Consider the following 20296-nt stretch of genomic DNA (forward strand, 5'->3'; position numbering starts at 1 on the left):
CGAACAAGTTCACACAGCTATCAAATTTGCATCAATGTTTACATGCACCTTAATGACCAAATGAATTTGGTCATTCACCGTTCCACCTTATGATTCTAATAAGCTTAGATCTAACGGTGAATGACCAAATTCTATATCATCATTAAGGTGCATGTGATCAAAACCGATCAAATTCGCTGACCAAAAAGTTAACAGTTGATATAACCAAACACGGCCTACATAAACGGAGTTTAGGACAAATGATGAATGTTATAAAAGGAAATTAAGCTTTCTAAACCAAAAAAAAAAAGATTTCTTTATTTCAGTGAGTGAAGATAAAGCAGAAAATTATGGGAATGGATATGGATTCCACACCAGCACTCTATCAGAGACGATAAACAATAGATTTATATTAATGTACCCAATCAAATTCAAAGCCAAACACTCGAGAGAAGAAAGAAAGAAAGGAAGAAACACACATCAATTCATCAAACATGTTGAGGAAATTGGCGAGAAAAGCTGTTTCAGCCTCTTCAAATTTGGATTCAAATCTATCGACATTAGACTCATTTCAGTTTAGACGTTATTGCTCGTCAGTTCTTCCCGATGGCATCGACCGAAATTCTGATGCCTTTATGCGTAATTCCACGGCCATGGAAGCCCTAGTTTCCCAACTTCAATCTCATATAAACAAGGTGCGCATTTTTTCAACCAAGCTGCAGATTTTTGTTTGCGTTTTTTGTTTGTGTTTGAGGATTGAAAAATTGGTTGGTTTTTTTTTTTTTTTTTTTGATTTTAGGTTTTAGCAGGAGGAGGAGAAACTGCGGTTAAAAGGAACAGAAGTAGGAATAAACTTATGCCCAGAGAAAGAATTGATAAGCTAATTGATCCTGGTTCTTCATTCCTCGAGCTCTCACAGGTTTTCGGATCTCTTTGTTCTAATTTATCCTCTTCTTTTTGCAATAGATCTTTTAGGAATTTGGAAGAACATTGTTTGCATTTTATCTTAGTAGAATTTATGCATTGATTTGAATTAGGCTTAGTACATTAGAGGGTCTGTGATTGCCCAAATAATCCAATTGTTCTTCTGAACTTTGGAGATGTTTGGTTAGCCTCTAAACTTGTTTAAAGTAACTTATTGCCCCCCTTGAACCTATTTAAAAGTGACCTATTGGTATTATAAAATTGCTTAAAGTGCTCTATTGGATCCCTTAACGTGCTTTAACTGATACACGCCTATGTTGCACAGAAACTCTTCTTAATTACTGTTTCTGTGTTTCATGTCCTTTTCTATTACCGTTTCCTAGCTCTATGTTTCTAGAAATAACATTTCCTGGTGTTAGACCTTGCAATTTCGTGTTTGAGTCATGTTCGTGTCGTGTCATTTTCGTGTTCGTGTTGAAAAGAGTAAACCCAAACCCAACCCAAAAACTTTCGTGTCATAATCGTGTTAGTGTCTATTTTGTATCGTGTTTTCGGGTTACCTGTAATTTTGTTATGCATATATATTAATGATAACTTTTAAGAATATAAGAAGATATGATACTTCTTTTTAAATACTCTATGTCATTTTTATATTAGTATGTTAACACTAACACTCGAAAAGTCCGCTAATATCATGTTAAGGGGTCATGTATTGTGTTTATAACAATTTAGGAGGTTCAAATCATATTTGTAAGTAATAATTATAATTTTATTATCTTTGTTAATAAAATGACATATAAAAATACGAGAGTGGCAAAGGGATGTAGTGGTGAGGGGTAGGGGAAGACCTAAGCAAACTTGGAGGAGGGTGATCGAGAGTGATATGAGTTTATTGGGAATTGAGGAAAATATGGTAGTGGATAGGACGGAGTGGAGGGAGCGAATCTGTGTCGCTGACACGACTTGATTTTCACGGTTTTATATGATGGTTCATGTTAGCCGACCCCGAATCATTTCGGGACTAAGGCTTTGTTGTTGTTTGTTGTTGTTGTGTTATTTTATGTCATTTTCGGGTTAGCATATCAACCCTAACCCAACCCGAAAATTTGCGTGTCAGTTTCGTGTCAACCCAAAAATGACACGTTACCTACTAAGCTAAAACCCAAACACTAAAATTGCGTGTCGTGTGTACTTTTGCCACCTCTACCTGGTGTTTGTCCCGTTTCAATGCCCGTTTCCGTGCAACATAGATACAAGCTTCAACTTGTTCAAATCTCACTTTGCTATGCCACGTACATAGGACTTATATCTCCAAAGTTCAGGGTCCAATCAGATTGTTTGGCCAAGTACACGAGTATAGATCATCTGATGTATTAAGCCTTTGAATAAATTAAGTGGGTGGTTTTGGGTATGAGGAAGTTAAGAGGCTAACATGATCCAATATAGGGATATTAACACATTTGTGGTCAATCCATAAACTATTTCTCTATTTATGGTGGATATTTGAAACTATTTCCAGTTTTATTCTGTTTTTAGTTTACTCTGTTAGTCATAATGACGTGCCAAATATTTGTTACAATATTCAAACCAGTCCGCCTATCAAACAAACGAACTGCTCTCTCTGCTAGTGGTGCAATTCTTCTGCCACAGAAGTGAATTGATAATCGGGAAGACATTCTCTCCACCAGTCCATCTGTTTGACAAGTGGACTGGTAGAGAGAGCAGTCAGCCTGTTAGACAGGCGGATTCCTTTGAATGTCAGCGGAAAATATTGTGCACACCATTATGACTGGCGGAGTGAAGTAAAAACACCACAAAACAGGAAATAGTTTAGGGATTGACTACAGACGTGTTAATATCCCTCCAAAATATGTTATTATTTGGATTTTATTGTGTGATTTTTCAGATTATAGTCTAAATGCTTGGATTATTTGAATTGGGATAAACTTAAATTTTCTCATGGAAAAAGCAGCTCTTTTTTCAAAGAGCTATCTGACAAGTGGATATTCTTTGCTGCACGTGCACGAGCTTTGGGCCCTGGGCAAAGTACAAAAAAAAATCTTGTGGTTTTACGCATTTGTGAAGACATCCTGTTAGCTTAAAACTTTGCAAATACGGATATGAGGTTTTCTCCATTTACAAAGACTAAAAAGTTCACGAAAACCATACAAATTTACCTACATGACAAATGTTCAAAACAAAAATTCCAGCGTCCTTTCCATCCCAATGTACCCCTCCTAACATATAAAAACGTTTTTAAACAGAAAAAAAGTAATCAAATGACTCAAATCCCTTTTGTTTAATAATGATTTTAATGTAAATGTCTATATTTGCAAATGGAGGAAATCTCTGACCCGCATTTGCGAAACTACAAGGTTTATTTTTGTGCTCATCTCTAATCTTAATGTATATAAAATTTGCTTATTTTCCTAGGTATTAGATGAAGCAAACATAACCGCATTGTTGACACCACTTGGACCATTTTTACGAATACACATGTTATTGGGAAGATTATGTACATCTTGCTACATTATTAATGATGCCTCTGCCTCTGCTTCTTATTATGTATTTAATGTATTAAGCTTGCAGGCCATGAATTATATGAAGAAGCCTTACCATCTGCGGGAATAATAACTGGGATGGGTCCAGTTCATGGACGCCTTTGTATGTTTGTGGCCAATGATCCTACAGTTAAAGGAGGAACTTATTATCCCATCACAGTGAAGAAACATCTTAGAGCACAAGAGATTGCTGCTAAATGCAGATTACCGTGCATATATCTAGTTGATAGTGGCGGCGCTTTTCTTCCGAAGCAGGCTGAAGTGTTTCCTGATAGGGATAATTTTGGTAGAATTTTCTACAATCAAGCTATAATGTCTGCTGATGGCATTCCTCAGATTGCGCTTGTATTGGGTTCCTGCACTGCTGGTGGTGCCTATATTCCTGCAATGGCTGATGAAAGTGTGATGGTCAAAGGAAATGCTACCATTTTTCTAGCTGGACCACCACTTGTTAAGGTAAGTTTACTGGGTAAATTACACTATGGCTCCTGAACTATAGATTATTAACACTATGGCCCCTAAACTTCATTTCTTGTATAAAAATTCTTGAAATTTACATTACTGCAACATTGAAGTCCAAATGAACAAGAATGCTTTACAAAATTAACGGAAGTTATTCTAGGCTGCTACAGGAGAGGAAGTCTCAGCAGAAGATTTAGGTGGTGCTGCTTTGCATTGCAAGACATCTGGGGTTTCTGACTATTTTGCTCAAGGTACTCGTTGACTTGTGGTTTCTGTATTTTCTATTATTCGCTATTGATGGAGTTGTTGCATACTCTCGGATGCTCTATGATAACACAAGCGAGCAAACCTTAGTTTTCAAGCATGAGGTGTTAGTTTGGAAAACCTTATTTGAAGAGTTTTTATGTTGGTAAATAAAACAGGAAAAGATGAATCCAAGCGGTAACAAGAACAAGAAAATAAACTAGAAAAAATAATTGAGGATTTATGTGGTTCAATCAATATGGCCATCCACGGGCGCACTACTTTCTTATTAAAGTGGCCCACTCTTACTGCTCGTTTGGTTCTACTTTTTGTAGCTCATTTTTGCTATTTTACACTAAATCGATATAAGAGTATTTGCTTAAGATTGAGAAACAGCTGCTGATGGCCATTTTGGAAGGAAATCAGCTAACAGCTACCAACAACATCTAACAACACAACAACACAGTAAACAATAACAGCTGAACTAAATAAGCTCTTAGAGTTCACAATTATAGGAGATGTATACATATAAATATAGGAAATGAAAATGAATCAAAACTCCCTTTTAGCCTTTAGATGCGGTCAATAATCCATCGGTTTAAAGCTCTATTTAGCCCCTAACCTATAAAAAATGTTTAGGTTTGGCCCGCTGACCTATTATTTTGTGATATTGACCCTTCAATGTACATCGATCAATCACATTTTGTCCAATTTAGGCGGAAATTGATGTGTATATAAGGAGATCTGTTAAATGTCTGCGTTTGATGATTGTTAATTGCAACACAACTATAACAAAAATTCGCAATCTACTTAGTTGCCTGAATTTTCATACAATATTTTGTCCAATTTTGTGAAATTGACCCTTCAACGTACATCAATCAATCACATTTTGTCCAATTTAGGTGGAAATTAACGTGTATATAAGGAGATCTGTTAAATATCTGCGTTTGATGATTGCTAATTGCAACACAACTATAACGAAAATTCGCCAATCTACTTAGTTGCTTGAATTTTCATATAATGTTTCACACCCCGAAAGCCACTTGTTTCTCGGCTTCTACAACCTTGGCAATCATCTCACTCGATTAGCAATCATCTCACATGCGATTTAACGGGTCTTCTTTCATACTTGCTAATTTCCGTCTAAATTGCACCAAATGTGATTGATTGCCATGCGTTAGGGGTCAATGTCACTGAAATAATAATTCAGGGGCAAACACAAACATTTTTTATTGGTCAGGGGCCAAATAATGCTTTAAGCCATAATCCATCAACGCAAACTATAAGACTACATAGTCAACATTTTGCATAAAATTTGATGTCATGGATTTCACTCGTATGAATATTTCAGAATCCTATTGTTTTACATATCTGAGTCACTGACTACATACATGAACTTTGCTTGTAGATGAATTGCATGGACTTGTTCTAGGGAGGAACATCATCAAAAACTTGCACATGGCTGGAAAACAAGGGGCGATGAGTGGATTGAATGACATAAATCTCGATTATAAAGAACCATTATATGATGTGAAGGAGCTCCGTTCGATTGCGCCAGCAGACCTTAAGCAGGCCTTCGATATCCGCTCAGTTATTGCTAGAATTGTTGATGGTAGTGAGTTTGATGAATTCAAGAAATTGTATGGAACTGTGAGGGCAATTTTAATCACTTAAATTTATAATTTTATTTCTAGATTTCCTTATGATACGTACTTGATGAAATGATTCGGTTGCATTTGCAGACTCTTGTAACAGGGTTTGCAAGAATCTTCGGACAACCAGTTGGCATCATTGGAAACAATGGGATATTGTTTAATGAATCTGCACTAAAGGGTGCCCATTTTATCGAACTATGTACTCAACGTAACATCCCCTTGATTTTCCTTCAGAATATCACTGGATTCATGGTACGCAAATTCGCTCTTTTTCCCCATAATCTGTTGGCTAAGCCTTCTGATTTGTTCAATATGCTGTTATGACAGGAAAACCACTGAAAAGCAATAGCTTTATTTTGTTCCTTAAATACATCTCTAGTTTTTTGTTATTTTGGGCAAAAGTGGGTCATTTGAAGGTCGTAAATGAACAGAGGGAGGGGGAGTACATGGGGTCTCTGGTGCACCTCCGGCTACCGGAACGTACCTTGGGAGGGATGCATCCAAGTTTCCTCCACCTGGGAAGAGGGTCTGAGGTTGTTACAGTTGCACCTCCACACCCTCTTTCATGACTCCGCCACCGATAGGACTGCAAATGAGCCGAGCCGCTCGATAAAAGCTCGACCATGTTCTGCTCCATTTATAAACAAACCAAGGCAGGCTCCGATTATAGGTTCATGAACAAGCTCGATTACAATGTTCATGAACATGCTTGTGAGCAAGCTTGGTTTGATTTTTTTTTTTTAATAATAGTATTTCTATCAAAGGGAAAATGTAAAACAATTTAGTTTTGTGTGAACTTTAGTTTTGTAGGTTTCAGAAGTGTGTAGTTTTGTGATAAAGAAATTTAAAATGAACATAATTAGTGAGTTGTCCGCAGGCGAAGTTAATGAACAGAATTAATGAGTTGCTCGCGTGCATCTCACGAACTAGATGTTGAGCTCGAGCTCGTCAATTTTCTAAAGAACCGAGCATGAGCAAGCCAAATCCCGGCTCGGCTCGGCTCGGCTCGGCTTGATTACAGCCTACCCACCCATGGTGAAGCCACCATGCTTATTTTCAACTTTATCTTTATGAGTTGCTCTTGGTTGACCATGATTTTACCCCTTTTTCACCTTCTATAAATGAATTCTCCAGAAATTAAGCGAGGTGGTTTGATTTGATGCAGGTTGGTTCAAGGTCTGAGGCAAATGGTATTGCAAAATCAGGAGCAAAAATGGTGATGGCGGTTTCTTGTGCAAAGGTTGTTTGGTTTCTTTATCATTCAATTTGATTTCTGATATTCTTTATCCCGTATAAATGCGATGATGTTTCAGCTCATTTGACTGCTACTTTTACGATAATCATGTGCTTTGATTCGTTAAGAAAATTGTGGCAGACAGATGAAAATTTCATTCTCATTTCTGATCATCTTCTGTATAGGTTCCAAAGGTAACAATTATGGTCGGTGGAAGTTTCGGTGCTGGAAACTATGCAATGTGCGGTCGTGCATATAGTCCCGATTTCTTGTTTCTTTGGCCAAATGCTAGAATATCTGTGATGGGTGGTGCTCAGGTATTTTCTCCATGTTATCGGTCTAAAGCCTTGTTCTTTATCACTTAATTTCAGTTTAGTCCAGTTCAGTAATTTATCATTATTTATTATAATTATACTTATTTATTATCATTACTTATTATTATTAACCTTAATACATCAAAAGGCCCCTGAACTTGTCCAAAAAGATTGATTGGCCCCCTAAACTTACATAGTGTTTCGTTAGCCCCCTCAACTTGCTTAAAATAATCTATTGGCCACTTGAATTTGTTTAAAATGACGTATTGGGCCCCTGAACTTGCTTATAGTGATCCATTTGCCTCCTAAACTTGTTTAAAGTGACCTACATTGTAATTTGTCCAAATCCGTAAAAAAAATTCAAAACTTAAAAAGTAAAGGCTTAATTCATGATTTTAAGTCTTTAAGACAAATTAACTTTTTATTTTGTACATATTTTTATGGCGTTTTTATATATTTAGGAACTTAATCATGACATTTTAAGCAAGTTTAGGGGGCTAATGTGACACTATATAAGTTCAGAGGGCCAATCAACCTTTTTTTGACAAGTTCAGGGTAATTGATGTATTAAGCCTTGTTATTATTATTATTATTAGAACCATTATTATTATTATTATAAGCTTATTTATTTTAATTATTGTTATTTTTAAAGTCTAATATTATCATTTCAGTTCATTAGCATTTAGTTTCAGTTCAGTTTACTTGATTTAGAAAGGGATGGAATGGAATTGATTTTCGAAATATAGAGTACATTGTTGGCATTCCGAGTTGTGAGTTACGTGTTTTTTCATGGCAATATTCAGGCGGCCGGTGTTCTGTCTCAAATAGAAATGGCTAACAAGAAAAAGCAGGGAGTTCAGGTGACTTCACTTTCTTGAAACTGTTAAGAACTTGATATATCAGACGTTACACATTGCTTATTGTTTGCGTGTATGTATGCGTTGCAGTGGACGAACGAAGAAGAAGAAGCCTTCAAGGCGAAGGTTGTGGAGGCGTACGAGAGAGAAGGGAATGCGTATTATTCCACAGCACGTCTTTGGGATGACGGAATCATTGATCCTGCTGACACGAGGAAAATCATCGGCCATTGCATCTCTGCATCGATGAATCGCCCTCGAGAAGATACCAAATTTGGTGTCTTCAGAATGTAATGCAACTTGCTGATCATATCAGCAAAATGAAAATGTAATGCATTTCTTCTTTGCTCATTATTACTCCAAATGGAATAAAATTATTAGTAGTCAAATGCATTATTTGTCTTTGGAAAGTACTAAAATAGGAGAATACAATGAAGTAGAAATAACATATGAAAAATAAGCAATTTGAATAGATTAAAACAGTCCTGGAGGGGTAGGCCCTCGGCCGCTGAAACCATTCCTACCATGGATGGTTTTCGCCCCCGACCGTTGAAACTACCTCTATTATGTCTCTCTGTTTTCGATAAATTAAAGTTAGGAGTTAATTAACTCATTGAGTTTGTAGATGACCGCTCTACCATTGAGTTATTGAGGAACGAGCTAGATAAATTTTTCTAAGTTTGTTCAAAAATTCAATCTTACTTTTGTAGTTTAAATCTATTTTAATTTTGAGAAGTTTTATATTGGTACGTAAAAATTGGTGCTGGACCACTCATGTGATAACATATATATATGAAAAATATGAAATTTTTTTTTGAACAAGTTCAATTTAGCAAAAAATTATTTTTTACTCATGCACGTATAAAATTGATAATTTCACAAACTAATCATGTACTAGTTTTTGACCCGTGCGATGCACGGATTCATCTTAATATATAAATATTGATAAAAATATAATCTAATAATTATAATTAATGATATAAAGGTGCTATATAAATTAAATATTATTATTTTATTTTCACATTTAATTTAAATAATCTTTTTTATAGATAAATATAATAATATAATTAAAATTAATATATTATATATTATATTTTTTTATCAGTAAAAAGGGAGGAAGTGACAATCCAGCTCCATCGTTACCGTTTTATATTATATATATATATATATATATATAGATATGCAGAGAATTAGAGAGATTTTAGGGATTAATTTAAATTCTGTAGAACTCTTAGATATAGTACGGATAAAATAATCTTTTTATAGATAAATATAATAATATAATTAAAATTAATATATATTATATTATATATTTTATCAGTAAAAAAGGAGGAAGTGACACTTCAACTCCATCGTTACTGTTTTATATTATATATAGATTTGTAACTGGTTATCCCTGATTAGTGAGAGTTTAAAGACGATAGTTAGGCTTAAATATCAGTTACCTCTTATATTTGGTCTAAAAAAATCTGATTGGATTCTTAAACTTTAGAAATGTCTTATTAGCGGAATTTTTTGTTGTTGTTGTCTCTAATTCCTTCTCTCTCACAAAAAAAAATATCTTTTTCTTTTGTGGGTCCTTTTGGCCCACTCAAAATATTATTTTAATTAAGTGGGAATCACTTTTTGTGAGAGGGATAACGAAGGAGACATGGAATTGGAGATAACAGATTTTTTTTCCCTTGTTAGCTTCTTAAGTGACCCACTGTCCCTTTGACTTTACTTAAATTGATCTATTGGCCGTTTTAACTTGTTTAAAGTTTTACACATGTCAACTTTAAGAGATTAATCATATCATTTTAAGCAAGTTAATGAACTAACGAGATATTTTTAAAGTTTAAAAGGTCAATCGGTTTTTTGGATCAAATTCAGGAGCAATTAATTATTCAATCCACATGTATATGTGTGATAGCGTGTGAATTCATTTTGTTCAGATTGTGTGAATGTATCTCAGAATTCAAGCGATGAAAAAATACAAATTTCAAATGCAGATGCAATGAGTAATAGTATGTTAACCGAATTTTATGTTCAAAATTATTTTTTTGTCATCAAAGGTTTAATGGAATAAAAAATAAATGGGTTAAGGTGCAAAAATACCCCTAACGTTTTGGGCCAGGAGCAATTTTACCCGTAACGTTGATAAATTGGATCAATTTCAGACACTATTATAAAATACAGACATTTTTTTTCTTTATTTTGTACCAATTGCATATCAATTTGTTCTAAAAAAAGGATATAATGTTTTTTGTAATTTAATAATAAAATTGGAGATTAATATTTATAAATTCGGTGAATTTTTTGAATTTTTTGTCTAATTCGTACAAAAGACAGTATATTTTTAATATATTTTTCTTATTTTTTTCGCATCCCAACATATGTTTGTGATTTGTTACTGATAAAATAACGCATGTGTGAAGTGTAGATGACAAGATTCATGACCGAGAAGACAGTTTGATGACTTATTTCTCAAATTGACCTAATTTATCATCTTTAGGGGTAAAAATTGCTCTTGGCTTCCAACATTAGGGATAAAATTGCACCATTTTAGACGTTAGGGGTAAAATTGCTTCTGACCCAAAATATTAGAGGTATTTTTGCACCTTAACCCAAAATAAATCATAATGGGGTTAATGTATTCAAATAAATGAAAGATCATAGGTATAATAATACTTTTTACCTTTATTTTGCTAATTGTGTGCTCAGTTTTGTAAAAAAAAAAAAAAATCGTTTGTTTACAAATTACTTCCTTTTTTTTTGTTAAAAAAACCTGAATATTTTGTAGAACATAATTGGATAAAAGCATGATTAGATGACATTTCATTTTTTGGTTCATTAACCTCTTGATCTGTTATTTAGATACATTAAGTCTCTTATCTTTTATTTTCAGTCTCATTAAGCCCGTGATGACTAAAAAAACGTAATTTTGAATATAAAATTCAGTTAACAAACTCTTATTTATTGCACCTACATTCAGATTTTTTTTTCACTGTTTGAAAACAATTTTGAATGTACAATATGACTATAAAAAAACTGTAAAAACTTTAATTCAAACTGTAAAAAATATATATATTTTTTTTTGAACGGGAAAAAATATATATATTTAAATAATTTTAAATACATATGAAGTTAATAATGTCTTTTTAACAGAATTACATATTCAGAACTTACTAATTTGATAATCAAGGGCTTAATGAGACAAAAAATAAAAGATCAGGAGTTTAATATATCTAAATAAAAGATCAATGGCTTAATGAACAAAAAAAAAATGAAAAATCAGGGTCTAATTATAATTTTTCCAACATAATTTGATTCATCTTCAAGTTAAAATCGCAAAAATCCAAACCTTTTAGTTAATGTAGATTCAATTGTTTTTTTTTTTTCGCAAAAATATTTTAAATGTTGGCAGTTAAAAAAATTTTAGATTTACGTCTAAAATGATATAATTTTATTTATAGTATTGATAATTAAAAGCAATTTTATCACTAATGTTGAGAATTTGAATCGATCTAAGAAATAATTTATTAAACTGCTTCACTACATACTGTGTTCTGTATGAGTTGGACAAAAAAATTCAAATATTTTATCGAATTTAAAAATATTAATAACTAATTCTATTATGAAATTACAAAAATGTTAAAAAAATAGAACCAATTAATATGCAATTGATACGGAATAAGAGAATAAAATATTTGTATTTTTTAATGATGTCTAAAATTAACCCAATTTGCCAACGCTATGGATAAAGACATTAAAAGTAAAATTTTCTTTTGACTGTCAACGTTAAGTATATTTTACAAATTATCTATTTTTTTTCTTTAACCTTATATATTTGGAAAAATGCACATTTAATCCCCGGTCAATTTAATATTGATTAAGCCTATTAAGCCTTTCATCATTTATTTTTTAATGCATTAAGTCCATCTTGAACGATACAGTTATGTATGTGACTCAACTTCCTTTTAGCCCAAATGGAAATGTCAGCATAACACTATTTTAACATGTCAATTGACGTATAAATTGTCACACCATAACAATTTTATGCATGCTAACAAAGTTTGAATTATTCACAATGAAACCTTAATGTGTTAAAAAATAACTGATCAAGAGTTTAATATATCTATTTAAAAAACCAAATGTTTAATTTGCTTGAAATAGTTAAAAAAAATAGTCATTTTACGTCGTTGGGCCCCACTTTATTCTTAAACTTGCGGTTCAATTGCTTGGCACTCCTTAGCCGATCGTGGTGGTTTTTTTTTACCAGTGCGTAAGTGGTCTAAATTCCTATAACCGAGTCTTTCTGCCGGTTCATTCTTCAGCAAGCACGCAGTCAGAGCCCCGACCCCAACCCTAGCTTGCCTGACATTACAGTTAAGGCGACTTTAAAATTTTTCAGGTAGTAAAACACCGATTCCTCGGTTGAGACCTAATTCGATCCTCATAAATTCCTCGAGATATTTTTTAAGGAGCGCTTAGATCCATTCGCAGTAGTTGAAAAGTAACCAAACATTAGATCTTTTTAAATGTTTGGCGAGTCCTAGTTATCAAGATGAGGTAAATGAAAAAAATAAATGCCTTTAAAAGAACAAAAATTAAATTAATTAGGGGTGAAGTATGAATTTACCTATATTTTTTTGTTAAATTAATATGTTTTGTTTTGTTCGGAAAATATTAAATTAATATGTAGAGGTGGTAAAAGTACACACGATCTGATGACATGACACAAAATCGACACGTAATTTTAGTGTTTGGATTTAGCTTAGTAGGTAATGTGTCATTTTTGGATTGCAAATTTTTGGGTTGGGTTAAGGTTAACATGCGAATCCGAAAACAACACAAAATGACACGAATATTAAAAAATATTGTTATATTCTCTCGTTTTTTTTTATGTCACTTTATTAATAAAGATAATAAATTTGTAATTATTACTCAAAAATATTGATTCGAACAACATGATATTAACGAACTTTTCAATGGTTAGTGTTAACATACTAATCTAAAAACGATATAAAATATTTAAAAATAGTAACATATCTTCTTATATTTTTACAAGTTATCAATAACATATATGTATAAAAAAATTACGTGTAACCCGAAAACATGATACGAAATCAACACTAATCCGAACAGATTAATATGATTGTTACATGATTTTTTTTGGATTGGGTATATGTTTACTCTCTTTGACGTGAACCCGAAATTACACGATATGAACACAACCCGAACACAATAATTTCCAAACCTATTAATATGTACAATATTCTCCTGAAAACAACAAGCGCTCGTGGCCTAATGGATAAGGCATCTGACTTCTAATCAGAGGATTGTGGGTTCGAGTCCCACCGAGCGTGCTCTTTTTCCTTTTCACATTATCCATTTTAAAAACGTGATTTTTTTAATTTCTTGCCAAATCTCCATCTGTCTGTTCATCAGTCTGACTCACAGTTCATCATCTTCCTTTTTACCAAGTTTCCATTTTCACTGCCAACACTTCACATTTTCCTTATTTTGCTCTGATCCTTCTTTTCCCCTCTTCAATGGCTTCTTCTTCTTCAACTTCACTTTTCTCTCCTCTTTATTCTCATTCTCCACGCGCCACCTCTCACTCCATCCTTACCCCTACCACCACCCTCCCTTTACCCCTCTCCTCCGCCGCCAGACGCCGTGCGAACCTCTCCCTCCGGTCATCGTCAGCGTCTTCTCCTCTTAAGGTTGTCTGCGCTCGTGATTCTCGAGGTATGGTAAAACCCCTAAATTCAATTCCCTTTTCCCCTAATTTATTCAGCATTTTCTTGATCTCTCTTAGTTTGTTACTACAGGCGATCCAACTTATCGTAATTGCTTAGTTAACTTGTTCGTTAATCGCGTCTTGCGAAATGGGAATAAATCTTTAGCTGTTTTTATATTGCTTATCGAGCTTTGAAAAGGATTCTGATGAAAACCTAATTGAATCCGTTGCTTGTTCTGCGTCAAGCTGTGAGGAAAGTGACTCCTGAAGTTACTGTCACATCGAGACATCAAGATTCTGATATGGGCTTTAAATTAAGCTGTGATTTGATGGATGCTGCTAATGGCAGTTGCAATGCCGGCAGACAGAAGGAATTGATTCTTAAAATGGCCGTGACTACTAGAGATTTTGGCTGTTAGTTCTTGTGTTTGGATCTTTATAATTGTAGCTTCATATGCTTGAAGGAGTAGAAATGAACCTTTAGGGTAGGAATATCAGTATAGTGGATTGAACCTTTAGGGTTTATCGAGCTTTGAAAAGGATTCAGATGAAAACCCAATTGAATCCGTTGCTTGTTCTGCGTCAAGCTGTAAAGAAAGTGACTCCTGAAGTTACTGTCACATCGAGACATCAAGATTCTGATATGGGCTTCAAATTAAGCTGTGATTTGATGGATGCTGCTAATGGCAGTTGCAATGCCGGCAGACAGAAGGAATTGATTCTTAAAATGGCCGAGGCTAATAGAGATTTTGGGCATATTTGTTAGTTCTTGTGTTTGGATCTTTATAATTGTAGCTTCATATGCTTAGAGTAGTAGAAATGAATGTTTAGGGTAGGAATATCAGTATAGTGGATTGAACCTTTAGGGTTTATCGAGCTTTGAAAAGGATTCAGATGAAAACCCAATTGAATCCGTTGCTTGTTCTGCGTCAAGCTGTAAAGAAAGTGACTCCTGAAGTTACTGTCACATCGAGACATCAAGATTCTGATATGGGCTTCAAATTAAGCTGTGATTTGATGGATGCTGCTAATGGCAGTTGCAATGCCGGCAGACAGAAGGAATTGATTCTTAAAATGGCCGAGGCTAATAGAGATTTTGGGCATATTTGTTAGTTCTTGTGTTTGGATCTTTATAATTGTAGCTTCATATGCTTAGAGTAGTAGAAATGAATGTTTAGGGTAGGAATATCAGTATAGTGGATTGAATCTTTAGGGTTTATCTGTTCTTATGGAATTGATGCTTTCCTTGAAATGCATGATTGGCTAATCTGTTCTTAGCGAGTAGTGTCCGTTTGGGTTTTTAGGGTAGGAGTATCAATATAGTGGAGTGAATCTTCAGGGTTTATCTGTTCTTATGGAATTGATGCTTTCCTTGAAATGCATGATTGGCTAATCTGTTCTTAGCGAATAGTGTCCGTTTTGGGTTTTTAGGGATTGAATCTTTAGGGTTTATCTGTTCTTATGGAATTGTTGTTTTCCTTGAAATGCATGATTGGCTAATCTGTTCTTAGCGAGTAGTGTCCGTTTGGGTTTTTAGGGTAGGAGTATCAGTATAGTGGATTGAATCTTTAGGGTTTATCTGTTCTTATGGAATTGGTGATTTCCTAGAAATGCAGGATTGGCTAATCTGTTCTTCGCGAATAGTGTCCGTTTGGGTTTTTAGGGTAGGAGTATCATTATAGTGGATTGAATCTTTAGGGGTTTATCTGTTCTTATGGAATTGATGCTTTCCTTGAAATGCGTGATTAGATAATCTGTTCTCAGCGAGTAGTGTCCGTTTGGGTTTTTAGGGTAGGAGTATCAGTATAGTGGATTGAATCTTTAGGGTTTATCTGTTCTTATGGAATTGATGCTTCCGATGAAATGCATGATTGGCTAATCTGTTCTTAACGAGTAATGTCCGTTTGGGGTTTTAGGGTAGGAGTATCAGAATAGTGAATTGAATCTTTAGGGTTTATCTGTTCTTATGGAATTGATGTTTTCCTTGAAATGCATGATTGGCTAATCTGTTCTTAGCAAGTAGTGTCCGTTTTGGGTTTTTAGGTATAGTGGATTGAATCTTTAGGGTTTATCTGTTCTTATGTAGTTGATGTTTTCCTTGAAATGCATGATTGGCTAATCTGTTCTTAGCAAGTAGTGTCCGTTTGGGTTTTCTCTCCTTTTTGCTGTTTTAGTCCGTATAGTAGATATGAAGTGTTTATGGTAAAACCCCTAAATTCAATTCCCTTTTCCCCTAATTTATTCAGCATTTTCTTGATCTCTCTTAGTTTGTTAGGCGAAAGACTGATCCAATTTATCCTAATTGCTTAGTTAGCTTGTTCGTTAATCGCATGCTGTGAAATGGGAATAAATCTTTAGCTTTCTTAAAATTGTTTGTCGAGCTTTGAGAAGTTTTCAGATGAAAACCCAATTGAATCCGTTGCTTGTTCTGCGTCAAGCTGTGAGGAAAGTGACTCCTGAAGTTACTGTCAAATCGAGACGCCAGGGTTCTGATATGGGCTTTAAATTAAGCTGTGATTTCCTTGAAATGCAGGATTGGCTAATCTGTTCTTAGCGAGTAGTGTCCGTTTGGGTTTTTAGGGTAGGAGTATCAATATAGTGGATTGAATCTTTAGGGTTTTTCTGTTCTTATGGAATTGATGCTTTCCTTGAAATGCATGATTGGCTAATCTGTTCTTAGCGAGTAGTGTCCGTTTGGGTTTTCTCTCATTTTTGCTGTTTTAGTCCGTATAGTAGATATGAAGCGTTTAGTTAGGATTGAGAAATAGCTTCTTATAGCTACAAAGAGCTCACAACAGTAACAAACAGTAAATAGCAACAACTGAACCAAAACGGACTCTTCGTAGTCTTTGATATATTGGTATTGAATCCGGTTCTGTTTATGCATCTTTGCTCTTCAAAAGCTGTATCATATTACAATTTCCCAATTGTGAGTTTTGATTGGTTTGTTTTGGCTCCTTACATGCCTTTTTTCATTAAGTTTTGATGTTTATTTCCTCCGGTTAATACATCATTTGCCTCCTGAATTAGCCCCCTAAACTTTCAAAGTGTCATGATAGGCCCTGGACTTGCATAAAATGTTCAGATAGCCCCCTGAACTTACGCAAAATGTAATCAATTGATCACTCGGTTGCAAAAAAGTAAGTTAAATGCGTTTTAAAAAAAGTAAAACGACCAAGATCGGGGGTATACGGTTTTGATATTAGTGAAGACAAGTTTTATAGTTGAACAAGTAATAACTTCCTTTTTAATCTATTTTTGAATTATGTAATAACCTTCTAAGATGCGTGGACTACATCTTACACATTTAATTTACTTGTTTTGCAACCGAGTGATCAATTGATTACATTTTATGCAAGTTCAAGGGGCTAACTGAACATTTTATGCAACTTATTTCCTCCATTTTGTTTTTGATGCGCATATCTTGGGGGGAATTATGAGTATTAATATACATCTTTGCTTGACCGATGCTGCGGAACAAAGATACGATAAGCTTCTTATCACGTCTTTGATTATTTGCTGCCGTTTTCATAAAGTACTTAGGTAGTGAATGTAGAACATATAAGTTGAAATCTATAAAGATACGTCGACTATGAATTACCTTCATATCATTGAGTATCTACAGATACGGCGACTATTGATATATATCTTTGCTTGACAGATGCTGCCGAACGAAGATTCGATAAGCTTTTCAGTCACGTCTTTGATTGTCCACTGGCATTTTTATAAAGAACTTAGGTAGTGAATGTAGAACACATAAGTTGAAATCTATAAAGATACGTCGACTATGAATTATCTTCGTATCACCGAGTATCTGCAGGCGTTTTCGTAACGAACTTACTCAGTGAATGTCGAATATTAAGTCGAAAAATCTAGAGATGCATTGACCATGAATTGTCTTCATATCATCATATCTTCTGGCATTTCCGTAAGCAACTTACTTAGAGAATGTTGAATCGAAAAAAATCTAGAGATATGTCGATATGAATGATTTTCAAATCATTGAGTATCTGCGGTACATGCGACAAAAGTACACACTATCCGATTACACGACACGAAATCGACACGCAATTTTAGTGTTTGAGTTTAACTTAGTAGGTAATGTGTCATTTTTGGGTTGACACGAAACTGACACTCAAATTTTTGGGTTGGGTTAGGGTTGACATGTGAACCCGAAAACGACACAAAATGACACGAATATTGAAAATTATTGTTATATTTTCTCGTGTTTTTTATGTAACTTTATTAATAAAGATAATAAAATTATAATTATTACTTGCAAATATTGATTCGAACCTCCTAAATTGTTATAAACACATTACATGACCCTCTAACATAAATTAACGAACTTTTCAATGGTTAATATAAACATACTAATCTAAAAACGACATAAAATATTTAAAAATAGTACCATATCTTCTTATATTTTTACAAGTTATCATTAATATATATGTATAACAAAATTACATGTAACCCGAAACACAACATGAAATCGACACTAACCCGAACATGTTAACACGATTGTGACACGAAAATTTTTGGGTTGGGTTTGGGTTTACTCTTTTTGACACGAACCCGAAACGACACGAACACGACTCGAACATGATAATTGTCAGGTCTAATCTGCAGGCATTTTCATCAAGTAACTTAGTGAATGTGGAATAAATAAGTCGAAAAATCTATAGAGATACGGTGAGTATACATTATCCGCTTATCTTTGTTCATTCAAGTTTGCAAGAACACTAGATTATTAGCTAGCTAATATGTCGGTCCTTTCACTTTCTTTCGTGGCAGTTTTATTTCTGCTTGCTTGATGATTTTGTCTCACCCGATAATATCGTAATGTATTCTTAACTTTCATCACTGGCTCCTATCTAAAGCTGCAGTTGTGACTAAGGACTCATGGGAGAAATTGATTTTGAAAAGCGATACTCCGGTCCTAGTTGAATTCTACGCGAGTTGGTGCGGACCTTGCAGGATGGTTCACCGCGTGATCGATGAAATCTCAGGAGAGTACGATGGAAAACTGAAATGCTTCATGCTCAACACGGACAGCGACTTGAATGTGGCGGAGGACTACGAAATTAAAGCTGTCCCGGTGGTTCTGCTGTTCAAGAACGGTGAGAAGCGTGAGTCTGTTGTCGGAACCATGCCCAAGGAATACTATGTAGCTGCAATCGATAGGGTTCTTCAATCGTAAACCACGTTTCCTCCCTCGCGTCGCTTGCAAATTGGGTAAAGATTCAGGTTTTTCTTTTCTTGTTCATGATAGAAATTGGAGTTTTCTGTTTGTTGTTTTGTCACCAGAAAGCTGCAAGAGTTTGTTCTGTAAATATTTGGCTCTTTAGATTCTGTATCTTAACTGAACATTTTATCAATGGAACTTCAAATTTCAAACAGGAAATTACTGATTTGTCCATTCTGGCTGTTCATCGGGACTCGTCTTATTAAGGGATAAGAGTTAATTTTGTCTATGAGGTTATTCGGAAAGATCAATTTTACTCCGTGTAAAGATGGTGCAATATTGTCTCTATGGTAGAAACATTAGTTCAATTTTACCCTTTTCCACATGAATACTTGCGAAAATTACCGATCAAATCGCTTAAGAAATGGTAAAATTACCTATCAATCGCTTAAGAAATGGTAAAATTGAGCAATCTTACTTTCTCAATAAGATCAAATCGCTTAAGAAATGGTAAAATTGAGCTGAAGAAAAAGGTAAAATTGAGCAATCTTACTTTCTTAACAATAAATCTACTTAGGTTTAATTTCATATAAATGTCAGGTGGTTTTAAGTTTTTACAGATCGGTACCTATGGTTTACTTATGGTTTGCAAAAGTTTCATTTTTGGTTAACTTTGTCAAATTTGACTGATAACGACCTTAAAATAATATTGTCTCTATGGTTTTAAGTTTTTACAGATCGGTACCTATGGTTTACTTATGGTTTGCAAAAGTTTCATTTTTGGTTAACTTTGTCAAATTTGACTGATAACGACCTTAAAATAATAATTTTCAAAAATTAAAGTTTTTTCATATTTTTTAAATTCTTGAAAATTTTCATTTGGAGGTCGTTATCGATTAAATTTGATAAAGTCAATAAAAAAAATGAAAATTTTGCAAATTACAGGTTTAGTTTGTAAAAAAAAAAACCCACAGGTTTCAATTTATAAAAACGTAAAACCACGTAACACTTATTTGAAATTAATCCGTCTACTTACTATACTTTATATGTTCATTATTTTATCACTAATATTAAAAGATAATGTGTACGTGCGTTGTGTGAGTCTCAAACGGAGATCAATTGGCAAAAAAAAAAAAAATCGGTACTATACATGTAAA

The 20296-nt window shown here is 34.1% G+C and overlaps 2 protein-coding genes and 1 non-coding gene across 4 annotated transcripts; all 3 read left to right on the forward strand.

The window, feature by feature from the left end:
- Positions 1 to 290: 290 nt before the first annotated feature.
- LOC136226328 (methylcrotonoyl-CoA carboxylase beta chain, mitochondrial) lies at positions 291 to 8618 on the forward strand. 2 transcript variants are annotated; one of them, XM_066014760.1, is made up of 10 exons: positions 291 to 674; positions 779 to 898; positions 3486 to 3920; positions 4087 to 4177; positions 5578 to 5819; positions 5912 to 6076; positions 6990 to 7064; positions 7244 to 7375; positions 8176 to 8232; positions 8320 to 8618. In XM_066014760.1, the coding sequence occupies exons 1-10, from the start codon at positions 474 to 476 to the stop codon at positions 8521 to 8523; spliced, it is 1722 nt and encodes a 573-aa protein (XP_065870832.1). In that variant the 5' UTR covers positions 291 to 473; the 3' UTR covers positions 8524 to 8618. The 2 variants fall into 2 exon arrangements, with proteins under 2 accessions (XP_065870832.1, XP_065870833.1); XM_066014761.1 differs by lacking the exon at positions 291 to 674 and having other exon boundaries at positions 3493 to 3920.
- A 4886-nt stretch (positions 8619 to 13504) lies between these two features.
- TRNAR-UCU (transfer RNA arginine (anticodon UCU)) lies at positions 13505 to 13577 on the forward strand. The gene has a single exon. It is a non-coding gene; the product is annotated as a tRNA-Arg (tRNA).
- Positions 13578 to 13637: 60 nt separating this feature from the next.
- On the forward strand, positions 13638 to 19371 carry LOC136226378 (thioredoxin M3, chloroplastic). Its single transcript, XM_066014830.1, has 2 exons — positions 13638 to 13962; positions 18835 to 19371. Exons 1-2 carry the CDS (start codon positions 13764 to 13766, stop codon positions 19152 to 19154), a joined length of 519 nt encoding a protein of 172 aa, XP_065870902.1. The 5' UTR covers positions 13638 to 13763; the 3' UTR covers positions 19155 to 19371.
- The last annotated feature ends 925 nt before the right edge of the window (positions 19372 to 20296 follow it).

This window comes from Euphorbia lathyris, chromosome 4, assembly GCF_963576675.1.
Source record: "Euphorbia lathyris chromosome 4, ddEupLath1.1, whole genome shotgun sequence".
In the NCBI taxonomy this organism is placed as follows: domain Eukaryota; kingdom Viridiplantae; phylum Streptophyta; class Magnoliopsida; order Malpighiales; family Euphorbiaceae; genus Euphorbia; species Euphorbia lathyris.